Raw genomic sequence first — 25,129 nt, 5'->3', positions numbered from 1 at the left:
TTCATTCTGAAAGGCACAGGGCTCAATAAATTAATAATAGTAAGTAATAATAAATAACTTCATGCACAATAACTTAAGAATAAACAACTACTGTCAAGAATAATAAGCTCTCCCTGCTATTTTTAAAGTGATCTCGCACAATTCTCTATTAACTGATTTGTATAGTAAAAAAGGGAAAACCAAAAACCTTTATTTTTTTAAAAAAATACAACTTTCTAGGATAAGACCTGTTCATTAATACAACAAATTCAAGCTATTCTTTCAGCTCATAAACCAAACCAGGGCATAGAGAGATCAGTTCCCCTCCTCTTTCCCTATCAAAATTCTTCTGAGGTTCAGATATCCAGAAAAATGTAACTTGGTTCAGCTACAGCATATTAGCAGCTGGCATTTTAACTGCAATGACAGAAGTGTGACTGGACCTTTGCAACTTGTGTCACAAAGGAGATATAAAATATTTCTAGAAATCAACAATAAATGGAAAAATGCAGCAGAACAGAACTTCTCCAAGTAGATTTAGACACTAATTTTCAATCAAAGAATAATCTTTATCCCTGGGAAATACAATTGAGTAGACTATTTCACCTTACTTCCTTCTCTTTCTCTCATCAATACTATTTCATCCAAAAATCACTGCAGCAAAGGTGGCTGCGCATGTAATATGCACAACACAAAAGAGTAAGGAAACAAAAAGTGCTCTGCTTCTTTATTAGTAATCATGCTTCTCATCAGGAACCTGAAATGGGGAAGGGATTTTCACACAAACATCAACAGGTTTACATTCAGTTTCAAACTGCTCTACTCTAAAACGAGTAAGAGTGAAATCACTACTGAACTCTTGGAAGGAGGATTTGAAATCTGCATCTGAGGTAATGGTATTGTAGAGAGACGACGGCACTGATATGATGGTTAGTGCCCCAGTCTCCTCCAAAATCCCTGAGGACCTGTTGAGTTGATGGAGTTGCACTGATGATGCTCAGGACTAACGACCCTGGAGTGGAACATCATGGAAATTACAGAATCTGGTCCTCAACATAAAAGTTGGGTTCTTAAGTTGCTTACCCTTTCCCTTTCTTCCATTCTGTAACAAAGACAAGCAAGAAAAACATTGTTTCTCCTTCACTTTTTCCATTTCAGTGTTTAAGACTTCACTGGCTCAGAGTACTATGGAAGAGAGATGCATGCTCTCCTAAATAGTGGAAGCTAGTCTGAACGTAAAAACATAAGCCATAAAAAGCAAAATGAGACAGGCTGAAGCTAAAAATCTCAATTTAGAGTATCAAAAAAGATATCAAGCAACTGAAAATTCCCAAATGCATTTAGTTGCCAGTAAAACTAACATAGGCTGCTTGACTATACATTGTCAAAAGCTATGTTCTAACCTACAATAAACAAGAGGGAGGCATTCTAAAGAATTGATTCAAAGAGCTAGAAATCTGCATTCAGGCGAGCAAGCAGCACATTGCTTAGCCAGCTAAGTCTGCCACAGCAGTGTGCAGTGCCGGACCACAGCTACCTACAACATACGCTGCCATCCCTCCAAGCACATTTGGAAAGCCTTTGAGAAACAGTAGTGACAGGACACAGTTTATTTGCAGACATCATTCAGGAGACAAATAATTGATATAAGTCCAGAAAAAAATATGCAATTACTAGACAGTATCAATACTTTCATTGAGTAACTTGATTTTAAAGCCCACGCTATACTGAGAGGAAAGAAGAGCAGAGATTTATCAGTCTGTGCTTTTTCCATATCCACTACACAGTAACATAATCTCTACTCAGACACATCTCCGCATCTCAGGTTTGTTTCTGAGCAGGTTAAGCACTCTTCCACTTTAAACAGGCTGAAGTTTGAAAAGAATGTTATACCTTGTGATGCATCCAGATTCAGGAATGTGTCAAGTTTCAATGATTTTGCAATAAAGTTTGTCATTGTCTTTGACAATGTCATCACACCCCATTTTTCTGTGGAAGTCCCTTTCTTCACTGCTCATGTTATCTATACACCGAAGGATGCCAAGTTGTGTAACTGATATGGAATGTAGTGATACATTATTCTCTCCCCTACTACTTCATATCTTAAGTAGCATGTGTTTATATAAGTGTCAAAAATATTTATTGAAAAGCCCCAATTCCAGTGAAGATCAGGAAGAAACAGTTTCTAAAGGGTTCAGACATTATATACAAATAAAGATGCTGCTTCTGATCCTGCACAGGTTTGGATAACTTTATAAGTAGTTAGGGGTTTGCATGTTGAAAGCTAGTATCTATTGCTTTAGATTTTGCCTATGAAAATCCAAGCGTTTAAATAAAATGTAACACAAATTACCTGATTCTCTGAACTGCCATGGCAGATTAAAAAAGTATCGTTAGAAGGTAGCAATTTATAGGACTACAGGAGCAGACCATAAAAGTGGTGGAGCATCCAAACTCAAAACTGTGTATAATCATTATGGTGATGACAGACAAAAAAAACCCCACAACAACACAGCAAAGAGCCTCTGGAGAGAGAAGGAGAAAAGGAGGAAAAGATGGGAGGCCAAGCTGAGTTGTTCAAAAGGATGTTAGGTATAACATGCAGCTGGTAAGACAGGGATCATACAGGCAGTAACAAAGTTGAAAAATTACTTTTACTCAGCACAGCCTTACTGATATGGAGTGCTAATACACAGCTCTTTTGCGTTACTCTGATAGTACAATCAGCCTGACGCACAGGATGCCCTGTGGAGAAGAAGAGGAGCGGCTGGCTGGGGCACGGCTGTGCTGGGCTGGCAGGGATCACTCACAACATCGCACAAACTGTTCCTCGTTACTCTGGTCATCCTGCTTTTCACAGTCTGCAGCCTTTGATGAGTTGTAACAGGCTGAAGCTAACTTTATCTGCCTAGGACAGGCCGTCCCAAAAACCAGGAGGTTTCCCCCTCCACCACTAGAACCCTTTTTACCAGCTTCAAGACTCAATACATCCTAAATAAATTACTGAGGCTTTATTTCCTGACTTCACAACCTACGCTTTAGCTATTTATAACTGCCATGTTGTGACCAGGTGAACTGAAATTTTTGAAAACAGCTTCACCATACAGCATAGCCCATTTTTAAAACGTCCCAGAAACCTTACATTTGAAAAAAATTTACTGTCCTAACGCTTAGGAGCCAAGAATTTACATTTGGTATAGAGCAAACTCAGTATCAGCGATAAACCATTGCATTTGTGCGGAAGTCCATCCAAATCAGAAATTCATGTCCTCAAGTAGCAAAACCGCTCGAGTTTAACACTGAAGAGCCTCAGCGATTTAATCTCTTTCTATAATGCACAGCACCTGCATGCAAGTGGAGCACTGGATTTAAGCTAGACTGCTCCTGGAAGGTGTTTTTGTGTCTGGAGTGAGGCTACACACCAGAGCTGGGAGCAGGGACCCATCTTCCCCATACTTAGAGACATGTCCCCAACACCTGCTGTCACCCAAACAATGTGCATTCACATTCAAATGGATGGGGGGATTCCAGAGGGGCAAAGGAAAGCAAAGCAAAGCAGGAAGTCTGGTGAAAGAAATCATCCAGACCAAAGGACTAGACTGGAACTAAGCCAGCAAGAATGGGATGAAACCAGAGAACAGGGAGACACAATCTGGCAAAAAGACCCATGAAGAATACTTCAGCTAGGAAAAGAATGTGAGATAGACAGAACATCGGAATGAAAAGTCACTGGAACTGGTAAGACAGAGGACTACAAGAAGTCAACTGGCAATGTCAGGCAAAGGTGCTGGAAAGAAAAGAGACTGCCATTAGTCTGACAGATGATAAATTAATTTATATTAATTAATTAATTTGTATAAGACATTATAAAGAATAACAGTTTATTAAGCAAACAGCACACCCTATTCCCTACTAAAGTAGGTAAGTCTCTATGGAAAGTATATGCCATCTTCTAGTTAAAACGACGTGAACTGTACGGTACACACTCTCCACCAGGCAGCAAAGGTGCAACAAGAAGCCTCAATTCTGGATCTTGCTAACTTTGAGTACCTGACTTCACAGCCTGTATGTGCAAAACACCATTTATACACAGACAACATAAATCACCTTTTAATATTTTTTAAAGACATTTCAGTTGTAAGGTAGGGACAAGAAGTACAACATATTTAAAAATCATAATTTTCCAAATCTTTCAGCATAGAGGACAGCCTTAAAATTATTAAGCAGCTATGTCAAGAAGACAAGTCAATACCATGATAGCATTACAGCTTATAATTATGATTTAAAGAATTCTACAAATACATTCTCAAATATATAAGAATAAAATTTATCTGCCTAAATATCCATGACTCTACGACCTATAGCATATTTAAATATACACTTAATATAATTCAGAAAATAAATGTAACTCAGAAGCTGAAAGTAGTGAAAACTGCATTCTGCCCTCATGGGTATCTCGTGACATGACACCAGTATTTGCAAATAGCTGTTTGCTCTAAGTGAAGTAATTCTGTTTGCCTCTGCACTGCAGAGCTTCATTAACAGTAGCATCCTTCTTTTTAGAAGAGGAACAACTTTTAGGTATTTGGTCTAAATGGGACATTTTTTTTTGGCTTCTTTTTGTTGTTGCTGTTGTTGTTGTTGTTTTTCCAAATTTGCAAGGTTCATCTATTTCAGAAAGCATTTGAAATGGGTTAAAACCTGGACAGTGAAAGGAGACCGTGTTTCAGTGGGACTAAGATGGAGATGTTTCACACTTTTATTAAGTCATCATATTTCTATAGCTGTAAAAGAGATGGAGCTGGCCTGTAGTTGTTCTTTCCTTTAATTCTATTCCCCCTGAATTTATTTACCAAGATTCTTAAATATACATATCCTTATACTGCTTGTTAAATCATGTTTTGTTTCAAGGTATGTCATGTTACTATTACCCTTACCCATTAATTTTTGTTTCTTTTGTTTTTTAAAATGTCTTTTTTGAAAGGTCTCAAATGAAAATGCAGGTTAAACGCTAAGGAAGAACTTTCACTATATTTTTTTACATAGAAATCGAATATTTATTGCTAACCAATTTAAGAAGAGCCTGCACAAAAATAGTATCTCCAGGACTTCTCTAAAATCAGACATTATTCAAGGGTGGAAGGGGAGGTTCGCACAGGGGCTATTTGTTGCTGAGTTTGGTGGGGTTTGTTTTCCTTTCTTGTTTTTAACAGGCACACTGGCACCATGAAAACCTTTGGGATAGTATTTCTTCTCCTGCCACCATCCTCTGGCTGTACCAGCACATGACATTGCCCGGCTCTTTGGCTAAGACAGTGAACACACAACTATTAGGTCTATTCTACCACTGGGCATGTACCTACAGAAATACAACCAAGAACATCAAGTCTCCATTTACCAACAGATTATCACTTTCCTAACTAGTTTAAAAGCGAATGACTAACTGAAGCAGATTAATTCATACTCAAACCTACTGAGTCTTCCTTGGTCTTTACCCTTAATATTTCTTTCTTCATGTCAGATTTCCCTCCCCACACCCCCCTTTTTTAATATTTGGAACATCTGAAGCAATATGGAATAGATGAATAGAAAAGAATTACTCACTCTCATACTACAAGATCTAAGGAGCATCAAATGAAATTACGATGTGGCAGATCCAAAACAAGCATAAGGAAGTACTTCTCCATATAGCACATAGTTAAAACTATGGAAAGTCCCTGCTCCAGGATATTGGGATGCCAAAAGTATACTTGGGTTCAAAAGGTCAATAGCTAAATTCATGGAATAAAAAAAGTCAAAAATTATTAACCACAAGTATATCATATCTGTCTTAGTCAGTTCTACAATAATAGATTGCATGAAGCTGGGCACATACATTCTGTTTGCGTAATCTGCTCCTAAACTCTTCCCTGGACATCTGTTAGTGGCCTGTCAGAAACATGATACCAGAAAAGACAGACCTTTTAATCTGACCTAATTATGCTTCTTCCAGCTTAAGAACATAAAAAATGCTGTAAAAATTTACAGGGAAAAGGTCATTTATTATGACATATACACCACCCTTCTAAATACACAGGAGTAAGATACTTCAAGAGAGGTACCCTATCCCATCAACACTCAACTTACTGTTGTGAACAGAACATCCACCATAACATTGTGAGAAACATCTCCTTGAAAATAATGTTAACACACATTTGCATACGCAACATGTCTGAATTATATTAAACAATGCTCCAAAATCTGTATCAAGTCTCGGATGACTTAATTATGATGCTACAGATATTAGAAAACCTTTAACAGCATAATCAGCTCTTTAAGTTACAGTCTATGCATAGAATGAAAAAATTCACTTGTTTAGACCTGAGAAGTGGAGTCAAAAGATCAGCCTACGCGCTTGGACACATACAGTATTCCAGGTGTACACTGCGAAGAATCAGTCCAAAACACTGAACCAAACAGTATGCTAAGCATGGTCCCACACTGACCTGCTGAAAGCACCCTCTTCAGCAAGACTAAAATGTAAACCTTTAATTACGTGAAGGGCTGATCAATTTCATGTCCTGGATTTATGTGACATCCTGTGACTCAAAAAGCAGTTTTAACTAAAAATTAAGAGGCTTATTTAGAATACTTCCATAGTAAAACTCAAACACATGTATACCATGTTAAGGTACTAGATCCATATAAAAACTATTAGGAACTCTTAAAAAGAAGGGCTTAAGTATTTATTTAGAGCACAGCAATATGTAGTAAGAACGGTTTCAGTGGATTCCCCTGTACAACATCATGATTACTGTCATCTGATCATAACACAAGTGCGACTAACACAGCTGCCATATCAGCTTCTCTTCAGGGGCTTGGTCTTAATCATAAATCAACTGAATGACTAATTCAACATTGTTAAAACCAGCAAGTAGCTGCCTGGAGCCATTCCAGTTTTTACATCTTTCAAAAGGTCAATACACCTACTCAGACACACAATTGTCCTATCTTTCACAGTGTTTTCTTCTTTTCTCGGGTTGAAAAATAACATGTTAGTACTTAAATGTAAGTGTGTTTTTAACTAACAATTAAACCGTTCATTAATTCTGAAAGAGTGACCCAGTAAAACAAAGAATTTCAGTTTTCCTCTCTACCCACAGTCAAAAAGCATCTCCTTTCCTTTGCGCTTTTGAAACACTTCTATAGTTGTAGAATTTTACTGCTGAGTGTTTCCTGGACTAACCTTACTTTTGTTATAGTAAGATGATGAATTAAGCCCAGAAATAAACTTTTTTGAGTTGAACAACTGGTCTAAATGTGGCTTGCATTTCAAATATGAACCTCTATCCCTCAAAATATTAATAAAAATAACAAATTAAGTGGCATCTAACAGTAAAATATATGCTAATAATTTACATCTGCTTGCACCACACAAATGACAAAAGCCTACCCTTAGCGTCCTTCATAGAAAACATTCATTCTGCTCTTAAATATAACAGCTATGTTGCATAAACAGAGGATTTAAAGCTGTGGCAGAGTGGCTGAATGAAAGAAAATGGCAATCTTTCTGGTTCTAGTAGATGCCTTTCCCTATCACACAATGTTTCCCACTCATAAATACATGACAAATACTTCCTCAATCATTTTTTACGAGCAGGGATGCACAGGGGGTAGTCAATGGCTAGCTTGAGGGAAAATAGGAACAGCAGGAGGCAGAAACTGTACTGAAAATGGCTATGTGGTAAATTCTCTTCTGGAACATCACTCAGCTACCCAGGCTTTGATCTTTCAGCTACAATTACACTCACATCCATGAGATCTGGGTATACTTTTTAAAAACTAAATCATTAATTGTAATAGAAACAGTCAAACCGTTTCATTATATGACTTCTCAACTCAAACATCTGATTTCTTACAAATTAAAAATTGCAATTTATACCAAGATTTGCTTTCAATTGGGTTTAACTATGTCATCATCACAACTAGTCTCACAAAAAACATGGGGTGACTGGCGACAGCTAAATCACAGACTGGCGTCTCCTAAGTAGGCTGTCTACCATTAGGGTCTGGGAAATGGTATTTACTGTACAATTAGAGCCAGTGAGCTCTACCTGTAATCATCCAAATACAGGTGCGAGGATCCTTTTTCGGACAGGGAAACCTACTCATCCATTTTCACATAAACTTCCGTGTCTGTACTGCTATAGAGAACCTTAGGAAACCTCAACATTTGTACTTAGAAAAAAATATCGCCTGACAGCAACAAAGTAAATACTACAATCCTGATTTTAAAGACTTCCTTGGGTAGAACCATTTTGACGTTTAAATCATCACATCTAAAAAAACTTTCAAAGAAAGAACAAATTAATATAGAATTATAACATTTGTCCAAACATGAAAAGCTTGAATTATTACACTGCTTATCAAGTTTATTCCAAAGTCTGTGTTTTGGGCTGAGAGGGTATTGCTATAAAATAGGTTAAATTTTGTTCTTTAATACTAACACAAAATGTCTTGGAGTATCAAAAGGACAGTTTCAGTTGCAGTAATTTCACAGAATTTATTCTAATGATTTATTGCAGTTAACCATCTGACATTAATTATTGTTTTGGCTTCCAGTCTATGAATGTTTATTTTTCAGTTTAAAGCCTTCTCACTCTTTGATATCATATGGAAATGAGAATTTTTAATGGAAAATTGAAACCATGTGCATCTAAGTACTTAATGAAGTACAGGGAGAAACAGAGGGTGTACTTTAGGGGAATTCAGATATTCCGCTTTAGATACTTTTGATTTGTTTGGATGAGTTACACGCATAAATCTGTTCACAAACATACATTTATACATCTTCAAAATACACTCAAAGTACATCTCACAAGTACACTGTTTAAAGATCCAGATAATAAAAAAAGGTTTGTTGTTCCATTGGGGTTTTTTTTAAACTAAATATACTGCTGTAGATTTTTCTTCATCATATACTACTTAATCTGTTCTCTTCTCCACAAAGCAAACATTTACCCATCTAGAGCTTCAGTGCCATGCTAAATGCTGTGCTTCTCAACAGCAGGTTCCCACCACACCTACCATGTTAGGACTGGATCTTCATCCAGTTCACTGAATGTCTGATAGATTGATTTCATAACCAGCATATACTTAAGTCACAATATTGATGTCAGGAATACTTGGCTAAAACCTGTGCTGTTCAAGGCACTGAAGCCCATCAAAACAGGCCTGCAAACCACAAGAGAAGTGCAAGCAGTGGCAAGGAAGCCAGGCACCCAACTGCACACACAAGAGTCCTGTTGAAATGGGCAATTTTGACACAGTTTAAAAGATTTCTCTGCAACTCCTGTAACGTTAGCCCTCTGGCATTCAGTTCCACTCCTTTGGAATGAAAAGGATGTTGTTCAGACAATCAGCATTATATAACATGATAAAAGCATATGTTTATTTAAATCAGTACTTCTAAATCAAATCTATTTTCTTCACAGTTAATGGATTCATGTAAAAACCTAAGTAAGGAATGCATATTCTTTTCTATTATGCACTTTCATTCAGGGTTTTGCCATATGCATTGTAGTCAAGCAGCACGTCAATAGGAGCATAACAAGTAACAAAAGTGCAATATTAGGTTTTTTTCCTATTTTAATTAATATTTTTGGTGATCTAAATGCACAAGGAATTATTCACCATTGAAAACTGTGAAATAGAAATGGAAATTTAGATATTTAACCTGAACACACTCACCACTTGTTTTTCTTTCTAATGTAGTCTTTTTCTGAGAGGTTAACCAAGTAGATCATTGGTTTTGAAGTAAAAAACAAGTATTTGTTCAAAACATCAATCTAGAAGTGAAAACATAGGAGGAGAATTTTAAAAATAAGTTATACCAACTTGAGTTAATTTTATTACCATTTTCCTCAAGGCATGTCTGAGAAGGCAACAGAATTAAAGCAGAACATATAGATCAGTGACTAAAACAGAATCAGATGATAATTTTAACATTCAATACACTAAGAAAATGAAATCTAAAAAAAAACCTTTTAAAAAAAAGACAGTAACAGGTAGCAAAATCACAAGTCAATTCACGGGATGATATTTATAGCCTACCTCTTTGTCATTCCAATCATGACAGAAGCGGACAGCTTTCTTTTCATCTATTACCCAGGTCCTGATTTTGCACATTACATCCTATGCAAGATCATGAAAAAAAAAAGTCAAAAACTCAGCTGGATATCAGACCATTCTCTTCCATAAACAAGACGTGTATATATTAAGATTCAAAATGTACATACACATTAAAAATTGGATAATACCTTTTGAAACCAAATTTTTACCCTACCAGAAAAAAACAGAAGTTGCTGCCCCAAAAGTCACTACAGAGCAATATCGATTATTAAGTGACATAAATTCCATAATTAGGAAGTTAAATCCACAATACTCAAGTATCATCTCTCACCACCATGAAAATTAGCAGAGCTCACAAAATATATGTAAAAATCAGTACATTTTAGACTGCTTTGCAAACTCAGTAAGACGTGACATTTCAGAATCCAGCGGGAGAGACCACGTACAATATAAACATGCCATTAAGAAAAGAGAATGGGTGGGGAAAAACACAGCAAATATCTTCTTTTTTTTTTTTTTTTTTAAATGTGAGCAAAAGAAATTGAGCCTATTATTGATGATCCACCCTTCAAGAAATTAATTCAAATGGCCAAAGCCCTTTTTATTCTGCATTAATTTTTTGCCAACACCTTCTCCCTCCCCCCCAAAATGAAACCTGCCAAAGCCTCCATTACACAATGGCAAGAGCTTTGCACTGGTGACCTCCAACCAGCTGCATTCACTTTCAGAACATCTCTCTCGGCAGGAAATCTAAAGGCCTTTTAGTTAGCAAGCTAGTGTGCATTCAGAAGGAGTAACTGCAGGAAGAGCCCAATGTGCTTTGTTTCTCTGGCCTTTCTTCACAGAAAGATTAATCATCTGTGAAATGGAAACGGCAAACAGCAAGTGACACAAACTGAACCCTTCAAGCCTTTCCTCATCAGTTTTGTGGTCGTGAATCCGAAAGCTGCGTGTGGCACGGTTCTCCTTACAGGCAGGTGTTAATAAAAGGCTCTTGGGTCTGAAAGGTCAAACTCGGCTCTTCGAGGAGTAGTACATTTTAGAGTCGCCTATTTTTTGTTGTAGATAATTTATGATCATGCTTTAAATAATGTATTTTCTAGGTTATAATCGACGCAACCGAGAATTAAGATCTTTAAAATACAAGGAAACATTCCCTAAACTGTTGAGTGTGTGACATTTTTTGCGCTTAGTGCTATGCAGCTGAAGTGCATTTATAAACAACCACAAATAACATCGGTATTTACTACAGTCTTTTCTAGTTGTGCAGTTGCTTTAGTAAAAAAAAACAAAGAAAAAGCTCCTCTAAATCTTCAGATCCTGATTTGAAACCCTCCAGGAACAGGACTCCCCACAGATTTTAACAAGGAAGGGGCAAGCTAAAACTTTTAATGAAATCTAACACGTTCTGCCTAAGAATAATCACTTTTACTCTCCTATAACTGAATTTCACTCATAAATGTTTAAAAGTGGCTAATATAACACCATTTCCTACAAGGAGAAGATCAAAGTGCTATATTACAAATGCATTATGATTAAAAAAGCACTGTGCAGCTTTGCTATTAACTGTTCTTTAAACCCTAAAAGGCTTCCCATAGATCTCACTTGGCACTGCATATACAACCTTTGACAAGTAATGTAGACCATTTTTATTCATTGCCTAAAATTGTAGGCAATTATGTGCGTCACACTGGCCACCTGCAAATTCTGAATGCCTGCTCCAGTTGTCAGAGCAAAAAACTAATGTCGGAGGGGATTAATCTAGGGGGAGAGAGTCCTCTTTAATGGCTCCAGCAGGTGAAATGGCCCAGCTGGTTACTACGATGAGTGGCCAGAACAGCTTATGTAGAGACATGCAACAAGATTACACGGAAAGAAGAAAACAGTGGTGCCATCTTATCTTTAACCCTATGTGCTTTTATTTTTTAATTAATCAGTATAAATAAGGGAAGCAATTCTACCAATAGGTACTTTTCATTTAAGATCTTTATCCTCAGCTTTTGTTTAAATAGATACATAAAAATCACGCAATCTCCAAGATTCCTGTTCAGCAGTGAAGGAATTCTAATGACACACTATTTCAGGTTTTAAACTAATTCTGTAGGCACCTACCATGTAGCTTTCAGCACTACAGTTCCCCTCTAAAAGCAACATATAATTGTGTATAAATTGGAATTGATAAAAAATTGTCAGAAAAACATTATAGCACAAGTTATCAAAACCCAACCTTTTAGGCTTAAGCAGCAATGAAGTGTTTTAATCACACTGTAACGGTGGCTATGTAACGTGCGAGCTCCAGAAAATGTCAAGCATCAGCACAGCAAATAAAGTTTGCCCTTTCTAAAGCCTATCTAAGCATATAGTTGCTGAACAGAACTTCTCTTCCACATTCACCTGCTACCTACAGTGACACATTTCAACCCATTTTGGCACAGACCTCATTTTTCAGAGTTCTCTCTTAGGTACTTGACTTGATGCTGTTTGGAACTGTTGTTCTAAAGGAGGAACTCCATGGCTAACTCCCACAGGGTAGGGCTGACCAACAGCTCAATATGCTGAGGAGAACCCACAGATCTATACTTGCAGTTTTATTTTGGTTTTACAGAGAAGGTGGCAAAGTACCGGAAAACTTTCTTTAGATAAAGGATGGAAACTTGTAAGCAAAAACAGCATTTATGTCTGAAACTGGTGAGACAGTAAGGCATAAAAAAAAAAATGGAAATAATTATTCAGTCATAGCCAAATTTACTCTGATGATCTGGGCAGTCACAACACACAAAATATAAGGCAGACAATCCAGAAACAAACAAAAAATAAAGGGACAGATGAACTCAGATTCCCCTGCATCAACGGTGGCATCCCATTTAAATAAGTTTTAATATGATGCCTTAACAAGAAAACATTAAATACTAATGACATTATGAAGAAAGGCAACCACTTCCACACAGTTCTTTTTCACTCAGCTGCCCCGATACACTAAACAAACACACAAAAAGCACATTTTCAGGTAACATCTCATGTAGTACAATTTTTAGTTTTATTAATTGCTTCTGTTTAGGCCTGGTGAAAGAGTATGAACTGACCTTTTTATCTTCACTATCATTGTAACAGTCATTTAAGCACATTTAATCATTACTCTAGTTAACTCCGAGATGCTTAATAACAGAATACAGAGCAATGATCCACTTTGTTTCATTAGAACTGGCCTCCCCGGTTGCACACTTTGAGGTCAATCTGTCACCAGCAGAATGATCCACTTCTCCTTGGTTGACGAGAGGCACATTCTTGTTCTGTTTTTCAGCTAGAAATGTTGCAGCAAGCACCATTCAAAAAGCCACTAAAACCCTCTCCAAAATCCAATTTACTTACAGTGGTCAAGGCATATGAAACACAGCAAACTTCATGAATATAAAATACCACTGTTCTAAGTATCAGTTAATTTCTGACTATATCCTTGGCAATATAATTAGCACATGTGAATACTTAGTATATTTAGCCATATGCAATTCAGTGATTTTAATTTATGTCCTGCTCTAATTTTCAAAGGTCGCAAGTAGTCAACCCACAAATGCTAGGCAGGACCTTAACAATAAGTCCCAGCAGTAAAAAATACTATAAAGAAATACATTTTAATTGCATTTAGAAGATTTATCGAGACATGCTCATGAGACACTACTGTGTAGAAAAATGTGCATACATTAATAAACTCTCTGGATGGATGATAGTAATAATGTGTGCCAATGCCAAATTCTTCTTACAGCATGAGGGACTAAACTGAACCTTGGAAAACTCACTTGCCTACTTGGCATCAGAGAATTGTGAGGTTTTTGTTGTAAATTAGCAGGGCATGTAATTAACTTCCGCAAATTTAATAAAGAAGTAAGCAGTTGTGAGGATTATCACTTCACACTTCAAAGTGCCAGTGAATTCCCCATGATCCTGCAGGCAGTGCAAAAGTCTCTGCTACTACAGAGAGTAACTGTGAGTACAGTAGGTGTCTTTCCCCAAAGATGTTTCTGGGAAGTATGGAGTGTTTCTCAGCACCTTATTCATTCCCTTCAAAACTTCCAAGACATAATAACTGACCAGCTCCCTTCAAATACTTCAACAGCGGTTAAATACATTTATTAAAATGTTTCAGTTGTCAAAAATTCTATCATTTTCACTGCTCTGCTCCTCAGAAAAGCTATAAGGAGTACCTGAAACGTTACCTGCAGCTCTTAGTTCCTCTAATTTCATACAGGAGTCCAACGGCATAGTATATCAATAATGAAGGTAGTAGTGTATAATTAATATTTGCAGACTTCCCTAAGGAATCTGCCTCAGTGATGTAAGGTATTTAATTCAAAAAACACTGCATACACTAAACTGAGTCAACACCACCTAACCAGTAGGTCTCAGAATTTAACTGTAAATAGAAAATCCAATCACTGTGTTTCTGGTGGCACACCAAACAAATTATTTGCATTTCACTAGTTATTGTCTTTCATCAGCAGCCTATACAAGACCACAGTAATGACACAGATTCTGTGAACAGTAAATTACTAAAAACACAAATCACGGGTAGTGACCAGAACTGCTGGACAGATTTAGTGAAAGCAAACAGTGGTTTTCAGTACAATAAATTCAAGCTCATACACTTGCTGGGTGGGGGGACAGGGGAGGGTGGATACAGCATTTACCAGGCAGAGGACTAAGCCTTAGACAGAGTGACTGAGAAGACTGAGGGTCACAAGCAAATGAACTGTACTGTAACTGAAAGACTAACACAATCTTTGAGTATTTAAATAGGCTAATGTCCAATGTGAATAATTCTACACTTATCTCTGTTGAAATACTGAAAACCTGGAGAAAAAGAAGCTTTGAAAAAGTGCATATACATGAAGACTCACAGTGTGCTTGAATCTTACGCTTTTATTCGTATTGCATTTCATATATATATATATAATTAACAAAAAACTCACATAGTACAGGCTTTTTCCCACTAGCATACAGAAATGAAATGGCTGAAAGTTGAAGCTTGACAAATACAGACTAAAGCTGTGTCTTATTTCTAAAGAGTAAAAATAATTAATCACTGCCACAGTTTATGGAAGTTACAGTAATTTTTCTCTAGCTAGAAAACATTTAAATAAAGGTTGATTTTTCCCCTATTTTAACCATAATTGTGAGAATTCATCTGGGATATGCAAGATATCAAACTAGATAATAATTAGTATTCTATCTGGCCTTCAAAATAGCTATGGTGGTTTTTCAGATACAGATAGAGAACTATGCTACTTGAGGTAAAGAATATTCATAACTAGTTAAACTGTGCTGCCCCCAAACCAGTTTATCGGGCACACACCAATCTCCTTGTTAACACAAGGTGTTCAGTATGCACTGTGCCCACAGTCCTTCCTTTCATGTCTTTCCTTGGAAATCTTATTCAGTTGTATTTAGCATAGCACAGTTCTCTACTTTTCCTGGAGGTTTTTTTCTGGTGTTTTAAAAGAGTGAGGCTGAAATTACAAAGTAATAATTTATTGTAAAAACAATGTTTAGAAACAGTGGTATTTTTAAGGGACAATTAAAACAAATTTTGCAGTTAAAAAAAAAAAAAAGGCTAGATCTTGTTTTTGAATTAAGTGCTTAAATAAGCTGTAGCAGCTGGGTGCAAGAAAGAGAACAAGTCAGGTACCGCATCAACTGGAGTAACAATGAGCTCCTCTGTACTACAAAACAATGTCTAATCTCTTATAGTTCCCTTGCTCACTGACTTTAATAAAAATACAATGGGGGAAGTAATGGATTTAGGACAAGTGTATTATCCTTTCTTCTATTCAACACCTTCTAACAGAGCCAGTACGAGCTCTATGTGATTTAAGATTTGCTCAGTGCTAGATGCCAACAAAATGTTTATGAACCACAACAAGTCCTTTTACCCAAAACATCCTACAAGCATTCAAGGCAATGTAATTCATGTCAATAATCCCCAAATTCTCCTGTGTCAGTCATCCTTGTGGGTTCTAAGACATTATACATAAAATTATATAGTTACTTGTAATTTCTCAAAGAAAAAAAAAAACAACACAAAAACAAAACCAAAAAAAACACACACACACAAAAAAAAAAACAAACCCACAAAAAAAAAAAAAAAAAAAAAACACCAAACAGACAAGAATATGGAAAGCAGTTTATATGTAAGCGATTATTTCTAGTACTTCAGAAATTCAGAACAGGGAAATTGCACTGAAAAGTATGAAACATCTTCCATAGAGTTCCACTAATTTTTTTTTACTGCACTAGTCTTCAACCACTTATTTCCAAATAAAGCCACATGTGAATGCATTTGCTCTAGGTGAGAATTAAGCCAACTGAAAAAGGTCTTTCTCAGAATACGATTATTCATATATGGAGTTATTTTGGCATATGTATACAATATTTTAAAATTACATCATGGCTTGGATCTAGACATGCCCAGACACACATTATTTACAATAGTAATTACTTTAAGCCACTGTTCAAATCTACACGGGAAAGATCAGCCTTGACAGAAAGTATTTAAGCACTGACTTCTCTTTGTCTACTGATAACACCAAAAGAAATCCAAACGTGTATTTACACATTATGTACTTTTAAGTCAGGCTTTACTACCGATTAATTCACAAACATCTGCCATGAATATTTTCCTGTTACATTCAAAATGTACTCTAGAATGAACTTTAATTTTCTCTAAATACCACATTAAGCACAGTAAATGGTCCACTAAAGATTTTAAGCATAATTATATGCATTAAGAATATAAATATTTTCTCGATTCCCTATGATTTAACATTTAAGTTACTAATTGAAACAGCCATCAGCAGAAAGTATGTCAACATTGTATGCATACACTGCTCCTTTCTTTCCATCTCCAGTGGAACAAACTGGCCTCTCAAACTCTCCTTACAGAAGGAGATCAAGGAAACTGGCAAAAAAGAAAAAATACAATTCATCGCTGTATTTATCTTCAACTTGGAATGAAAGAAAGGTGAAAATTCCCAACTGACATCATCAGTCAGAGGAAATAAGAGTTCATCCATCCGTGAGAACTCTGACAAGCGCTTGCAGCACGAGGTCAGTGAATTCCGTTTGGCGCCATCCCATTCATCAGAACATTACAGGAAGGAAAGATTTTCACCCTGTTTTCACCTAGTATATATTGATAATGAGAAGAACTGAATCTACCAGCTCTCTGCTGTTTGTGAACTATCTTGCATACGGTATCAGTAATTTTAAATGAATAAAAAAAAATCCTTCAAACTGACACTATTATGAGGACAGGACCAAGATGTTAAAGTGGAAGGGAGGAGGAAGGAAGGGATTAAAGCTACTAAAAACATCATTAGGAAGATTTTGCTTTACTCCTTGCAGTACATATATGCCAACAGATACTTACACTCTATGCCTGTAGTCATTGTATGAATTATTAGTTCATCGCTCATCACAGTAAAAAAACAAAGCTTGACGCCTTTCTTGTAAGTTAAATATGCACTAGATGGTCCTGGTACCATTACATTAAAAAGGAGTCTCTAACTTTTTTTCAGAACTGCAATTACTTTTGCTCTTACAAAATGTGCTTGATTTGAAAAACTAATCAGTTAAAAAAATTGACACAGACTTTAACAATGGAATTTAGATACCTTGCAGGACTTGTAAAAGGACCCCTTTCAGCTGAAAACTGGAAGTTCAAATGGAGTAAACATCAATCCTGACCTATTGTAAAAGTCATCTTTCAACTGAAAGTTGGAAGCTCAAACACTGTGGACACTGATACTGACCTAAAGATTTTGCCGTCTTAACTCCAACATCAATACATTCTTGTGGTCAAATATATAAATTGCAAGGCCATTACCATTCAGAATTATTCTGTGGTGGAATTCAAGATTCAGTGCACTAAGGACTGAAGGAATCTACTGCAGAGGGTCAACCTCTGAGGTCTATAATTGAATCACATAAGAAGGGTAATGGAAGAGAATCTTCCAATAATGTTCACTTAACTATATTATATTGTATAAACCTGAAGACTTCTGTCTCCAGGACTGAAAATCCCATAAATTAAAAAAAATATATATATTTTTAAAACAAGTTTTAAAATGTGTGTATTCTGATATATTTGTACATATTTTAATTTTACTTTGAAATCTCCTGCTACCCAAAATGACAGAGGAATAATAAACTAATAAGAAACTAATAAGAACTGATAAGAAAGCGTTACTTATCCATGTCTCGGCAGATAACAGCACCAGACAAATTTATAGTATAAATCAAAATTACTCTGATTACTTTCTGAAATTATATCTGCACTGTTTTAATACATGCAAATAACAGGAGTATTTTTGTTCTATAATATATATTTAGAAGGTTATAGCCAAAATAATATTTAAAGGTACACTGAGTCTGAAAGAATAGTACTCTTAGTAAAAGCAGATGGTCATTTCTAAGGCAGCAGTGAGAACATTTGCAAAACAGACAAAAGTGTAAAGGAAGCTATTCCAAGCCTACGTCAACATTACATGTTACTGGTCTTGAACCATATTGTGTCATTGATTTTTAAGTAGAACTTGAAAATTATTTCATTGATGGCTCCTTAACAGCAGTTGACTATTTTATTTCTGGTGACAGGGGATTGAAAAATCAATTCTCTGAAAGACAGCACGAACCGTTAACACTGCACTCAACTGCCAAGTCAGGTCACTGCACAAAGGTGAACTTACCAACTATATGCAATGTGGGCTTACAGGAAGGAAAAATTATAATTAACAAGTTAGAACACAGGTACAAAACGGTGGGCAAATACAAATCTTAGATTTAAGAACTAATGACTGATACAAACTGACAATTTTCTTTTTTTTCTTCTCCTAAACCTTTTGGGGCTTTCAGACTATGAAGTTACAGTTGTGGAGGCTTCTGATAAAGAAAATCCACTAAAGCCGACAATTCATATTTATGAAGTAAGAACGACTTCTACTTTCAACTAGGTTCCATGAAACACACAGTGAAATCCCCTTTGATACCAATAATAAGAAGTTTACACAGGTCACACAGAGATTATAGCCTGTCTGTAATCAGTAACTTTTCTTTAGCTTTCATATTAATGTTATTTGTTATATTCAGCAAACTACCAAAGGAAAAATGTACTTGACCAAGATCAGTATTATTTCTTTTCTTTCCTCATCTTCTTCTTTCCCTAACTTTATACAGCATTCTTCCTCAATAGATCTCAAAGTGCTCTCCAAAAAGTGGAAAGAAATGAAAAATGCAATTTAAGGGCTAGATGTTTTTGTTCAGCAGGGGAAAGCGAGTCAGTGAGAGGTCTGAAAGCGATACAGGTAAGAAAGCTCGCAATATCTTCATCTGAATGATCCACAGATCTTTCACAACTCTCGACCAGTTAAAACTCTTAAGAAACTCTCAAGTGTCTTTACCTTAAATTACTCCCAAAATGATGGGAAAAGGAAAACAATGAAAGACAAAGACTAAAATGTTAACATTGTGCCTTAAAAACAAAACAACAAAACAAAAACAAGCTACAAATATCACGTTTTTCCCCTTGTAAACTCCTAGTTTTCCTGAAAGAGAAAATGACGGAGAACACTCGGGAAAAAGTGCCACTTCTTGCGCACCTCTGCTATGGCAAGAACACAGTATTAGCAATGGCCATGTATTATACTGGTAAATAACTTTTAAAAGCATATCCTGAGAAGTTCTCTACCAGACAATCCCTTCCCACCCCCCTTTTTGAGGACAACCTGTTTGGAAAAAAAGTATAAATTCCAGTCTGTACTGTCTCTTAATGAATTTACTACAAATTGTGCTGGATGGGGAACTCCATGCCCAACAAGCTCACTGCAAAATGCTGCAGATTTGGGAAGTGCAGAATCAAGCAGCCAAAATACACTCCCAACATTTGGCTACTGTGTTAGGGAGGCATAATGTTTGTGGTGTTTGTGGTTGTTTGGTTTGTTTTTGTTTTTTTTTTTACAAATCCCATATGGTTTCTCTCCTAGACCCATAAGTTTTGCCAGATAGCTAATCACACAGTATGCTATATAAATGCAACCATAGGCCTTCTCTGCAACACAAAATGTTAAATGTTAAAGCAAACTGTACAGGAGCGCCTCACAACCCAGTGGCTGGACATCTAAATAAACCCATGGTGGCTGGAAAAACCACTGTTATTGCTGTTACAATCATACAACCACACAAATCTATCTGTAGAAGCTGTGTAACTAGGGTAGATTTACCAGGAAAAGAAAAGTAACCAGGCAGAGCTTCCATAGGCCTTTTCCATTAAAAAAGTCCGTTTTGCTAAGGTCTACTGTCTACCTTACAATTGAAGCATACAAGTCACAAAAGAAAACAAGAAGGTCCAAGATCAGCAGGAATCACAGATGTGATGCCCCACAGCATCTCCCTGAAGAGATTTCCTAGCGACTGTAGTTCCTACATGCAGCCTTTGTCTCAAGGGGAGCATTAATTTGTGCCCCTCCACTCTGTTCAGCCACCCTTTTCCATGAAACAAAGGAATTTAATACCTTTGAAACCCCTATTGTTGTTGACAAACTCAGCTGAGACTGGTCAAGCGTAACAGCTGTTACTGAGAACAGAACCAGCGGAGCAACGCAACTTCAAGAACCTGGTGTTTTCTGTGCATGTGTTCATAAAGAAAGGGTGAAAAAACCCAACGAATGATGAGAAGCCTAAGTTGCAACAACAAGATGACAAAGTAATTTTGACAGGTGAGCTACAAATGAAGTAATAATTAAAAGACTGAAGGAAGAGGCAAAGAGAAGTATGAGAAACTGAAGTTGGGTAAAGACAGATCAATACTGCAGATTTTAAAGTTTTCTTTAATGAATTTAAGTTGCATTTCTATATTTGAGGTTTTTATTTACTGTCTCCCTCGATTTGAGAATAATCTGACATTTTCTGTTTTCAAACACATACCAACTTCCTGTAGTTAAGAAATGAGTAATAGCAGCTCTGTCATACAACAGTAACTGTACCTACCACCCATTACACTTAAATGATGACTATCAGAATTTTATTCAAAACACACTTCAGTTATGTCTCTTTGCAATCACAAAAAAGTGCTGATTTCTTCCTTAGCACAGAACGAACATACAGTATGATATGAAACGTCGAAGAAATCCAGAGAGGTACACTCTGGTGTACTGGTCAAGAGCATCTCCATCAGGAGGAGCCAAGCAAAGCTGCTTCCAAAGACGGCCACACAAAAAGTGAGAAGAGCTCGAGATTGGTGCAGAACAGCATCACAGTACTCTGCATTTTCATCATCTCATACCAAGGCAAAGTTTAGCCGTAGGCCGAACTTTGAATTTTCTACAGACAGGATTTTTGCTTGCCCATTTCTTTAAGATTAATTAAAAGGTGAAAGACTGTATGGACGCTATTTGAAGCTGCAGGCACAGGCTGCACCGTTCCTCCAAGCACGTGCAACCTTCTGTAAAAGATAAAAATCACTGCCCACATGTACTTGAGGCTGGGTTGATACATGTCAGGTAAGACCTTAAATGAAGCATACCTGCTTCTCTCTCTTTGGACTTACGTGAAAGCCTAAATCATCAACAGTAGCTGTTTTTTCTGGCTTAGACCAATCAAGGAATAAAAGACTTTTAAATCCATATGAAGACTAGTTCTTCACCAACAGAAGCTACCAAAGAAGTGCTTTTTAACTCTGCATCAGAAAGATTAACATTTTGGAGAGAGATGCTCAGTTTCAGCTCAGCTTCCAAACGCTAGGTAGGGCCAACAAATTTCATTACACTTCAATGCTGATAAACTAAAACACCAGCACTGATGTGACAATGTTTTTCTTATTACTTGCTATCTAAAAAGCGATGGAAGAAAACAGTATTTTTTACTACTTAACTGTTAAGCATAAATAGTCTGCTTCCACACCAATACACTGCTGTAATAATTAGAGAATATGCTTTATATATCACCTGAAATATTTACAGAAGATTAATGAAATAAAGAAAAATTAATAACTAGACTACTGGCAAAGTATAGCAGACTCAAAAGTCAACTGGTAGTGTGGCAGTTGCACTTCCGCCCTTCCCCTGAGAACTGATGTGGCAGTTGCACCCACATCCCCCTCTCCTTCAATGGGGCAGTTAATGGCTTCTTTTGTGAGACCCCCAAGTCAGTTAGCCAGGGTCGTTAGGACAGGAAGGGGGGTGCAGAGAAGCCAAGAAGCTTCTGGGGCGCCCACAGCCAGAGTAGGGGGGTGCAGAGAAGCCGAGAAGCTTCTGGAATGCCCACAGCCAGATCTGATCAGACTATAAAACGGGGTGCCCACTGAGGATCCCCTTTGTGTGGTCTTCTTGGAGCCGCAGGTCTGCTGACACCAAAGAGCCCTCCCCTTAGACGAGAACAACATCTAAGGTAACTTCCTGGGACTGGACACTCACCTCCTCATTTGGGTGAGTGATAACTTTACTAGATATATCCTTGAATAATTCCTTGCCAGAGAGGCAAATGTATTCCTTGCTGAATAAGCAAGTGTAAGTCCTTGCTGCTCAAGTGAGTGTAATTCCTTGCCTAATTCAGGCGAGTGTAGTAACCTGAAGTCAGAGAGCTCTGACTTTGTTTCTCGTGAGCACGTGCATGCACATTGTGGATCATCATTCTCATTTGCTGCAGCCCAATAATTTCCTCAACTGATATCCGAACCTGTATCTTATGTTATCAGAGTGCTAATTAATTGTATAAGCCCTGTTTTTAGTCGGTTGTTTTGCCGGACTCTTCTGGCCAAAATAAAGTCTGTTTTGCCTCCCTAAAACTGACTTTGGCGTCCCTCTGTGACAGGCAGTAAAATAATCATTTACAAAAATACACTTTAAAGTTGATAATTATTATACGTTTCTAACTTACAAAGAAACATCACTGCTACCCTGTGACAACTGAGCTCATTTAAGCAGTCTTTATTTAACATGCATTAAAAGATACAAAGTGCAACCACACCAAGAAAATATATTCACTTGGTGGCTACAGGAATACTAGTATCAACATCACACTAGAATTTAGCAGCAAGAATAATTGAGAAGCGACTGCCAGACTTTGAATTACAGGTACACACTGATGGAAGTCTGATGAAGCATTGGCAATTCTGTGTCAGCAAGAAAATAAAATTTAAATTTAAAAAATTACAATTAGCTTTATCAGTGAAATCTTACACTGTCAACACGGCAAATAATCCATTCTAATATATTTTTCAACTCAGAATAATAATTACTTTAAAATACACAAAAATAGCAGTAGTGTTTCAGATTATACATGTGGCAGATCAATAACAAAAATTTCAATCCAATACAGAGAGTACTTAACAACCTACTTTTATAGGTCATACACTTATACTTACATATTCAGGTTTTAATTTCTTGTCTCCTCCTCTTACAGCTACTTTTTCAAGCTTCTCTATACTCTGCATGATCAGCTCCTCATCTTTAAGTCTAAGTTCCTCATGTATTATTTCAATGTCACGAACAGGATCTACACTTCCTTCAACATGAGTGATATCATCGTCTTCGAATGCTCCTAGAACAAAATAACACTTAAATTACATATTAAGCTATAAAGACAAGAAATATATATTTGCAACATACTATTAAGAGTCACAAGCATTTGAGATGAAAACGTCAGTAGGTCTGCCATACTGCCTGTATACAAGTGTCACCCGCAGTATTTTATATCATACTTGTTTAGTCTGTTAATTTACATATCAACTCGGAATCCAAAGCTTTATACAGATTCACACAAAGAGCAGCACTTGGACATTTCAGAAGAGCACTTAACACATCTTCAAGAGTTTCTTCTAAACAGGAGCAGGCTATAGCACTTGTCTGAAAATAGGTACCACTGTATTTAACAGTATCTAACCTAGCAGTAGCAAACAGTAGCTAAATTGAGCATTGTAGAACATTTTAATACATGCAGTAACAACTAAAAGACTCATGGAAAGAAAACCTTACGAATCACCCTGGCAGCCCTCGCTGGCTGACCAATTTTATGCATTAAGAATAAAACAAGTTCTAGACAAAGAATTCTGAAGTTCTGAACAACTCTTAGTGTTTCCAAGGGAAACGGGGCTTAGAAAAAAAGGCCTGAAATCATCTGGCAGACCTCGTCCCTGTTTCAATCTACTTTATCACTGTGGTTCTGACGGTGATTAGATAATGAACCACTCAGACACACAATTTACACAGCAGCTAATTTCATCGGCCTGATTTGAGGGTATGGTTTTTAGGGGGCCATCAAAGAAGCAGATGAAGGTGCATTTGTCATCTATGAGTGACAACCATTCACACTATCCGAACAAAATGGTGCTGGCCCTTATTAGAAACACATGCTATTATCACATATTTAAAGTGCAGTTGAAGCCATAATTTCAAATTGCCAACTGGAAACATAAGGGTAAAACAACCAGATATTACTGAAGCATGTGTGCTGACTTCATGCCCTTCTGAAGACAATCTGGCAACATAATTCAACTAGGATTTAAATTATCAGATACCAGCATCACAAAAAAAAAAACCCCACAACACACAACCAGCCCCCCCCCCCCTAATACTTATTTTTAAAATAAAAATATTAACAAGTTATTAACAAGTTTATTACTTTTTCCTGGATCAATTTTCAGAGTATTTGCATGCTTATAATTTAACATTAAGGATATGCCTAAGAAATGAACCACAAAAATAATTTTATTTTCATATTACCGAATTAAAATCAACTGGCTTTTGTTTTGTGTTTTTGTTTTGTTTTAACACAGGAAAAAAAAAACAAAAAACAAAAAACAAGGCATGTCTTGTACTAAATATAAGACAGGAAACAGGGTAAACTACAAACAATTGCTTAACTGATAGAAAGCTGGGGTTCTTGTCATGCACATCTTAAACTTCACCTTGTCTTTTAACTTACTGAAAGCCGTGGTTTTAGCAGTAAGGATTTTACATCAAAACACAGGGTACATAGATTTAAAGTGTTGTTGACA

The 25,129-nt window shown here is 36.7% G+C and overlaps 1 protein-coding gene across 1 annotated transcript in view; it reads right to left on the bottom strand.

Moving 5' to 3' along the window:
- Nucleotides 1-25,129, bottom strand: part of OLA1 (Obg like ATPase 1) — a 101,961-nt gene that overhangs the window by 30,100 nt on the left and 46,732 nt on the right. Inside the window, exons 5-7 of the mRNA XM_082056642.1 lie at nt 23,498-23,673; nt 10,072-10,152; nt 9,709-9,806 (exon numbers count right to left, since the gene is read on the bottom strand). Coding sequence (XP_081912768.1) covers nt 9,709-9,806; nt 10,072-10,152; nt 23,498-23,673 — 355 coding nt within the window. The remainder of the gene's footprint in view (nt 1-9,708; nt 9,807-10,071; nt 10,153-23,497; nt 23,674-25,129) is intronic.

Source organism: Streptopelia decaocto (assembly GCF_964273445.1).
Source record: "Streptopelia decaocto genome assembly, chromosome: 6".
NCBI lineage: Eukaryota > Metazoa > Chordata > Aves > Columbiformes > Columbidae > Streptopelia > Streptopelia decaocto.
Note: the sequence above shows the minus strand (reverse complement) of the source record. Positions and strands in the feature narration are given on the sequence as shown.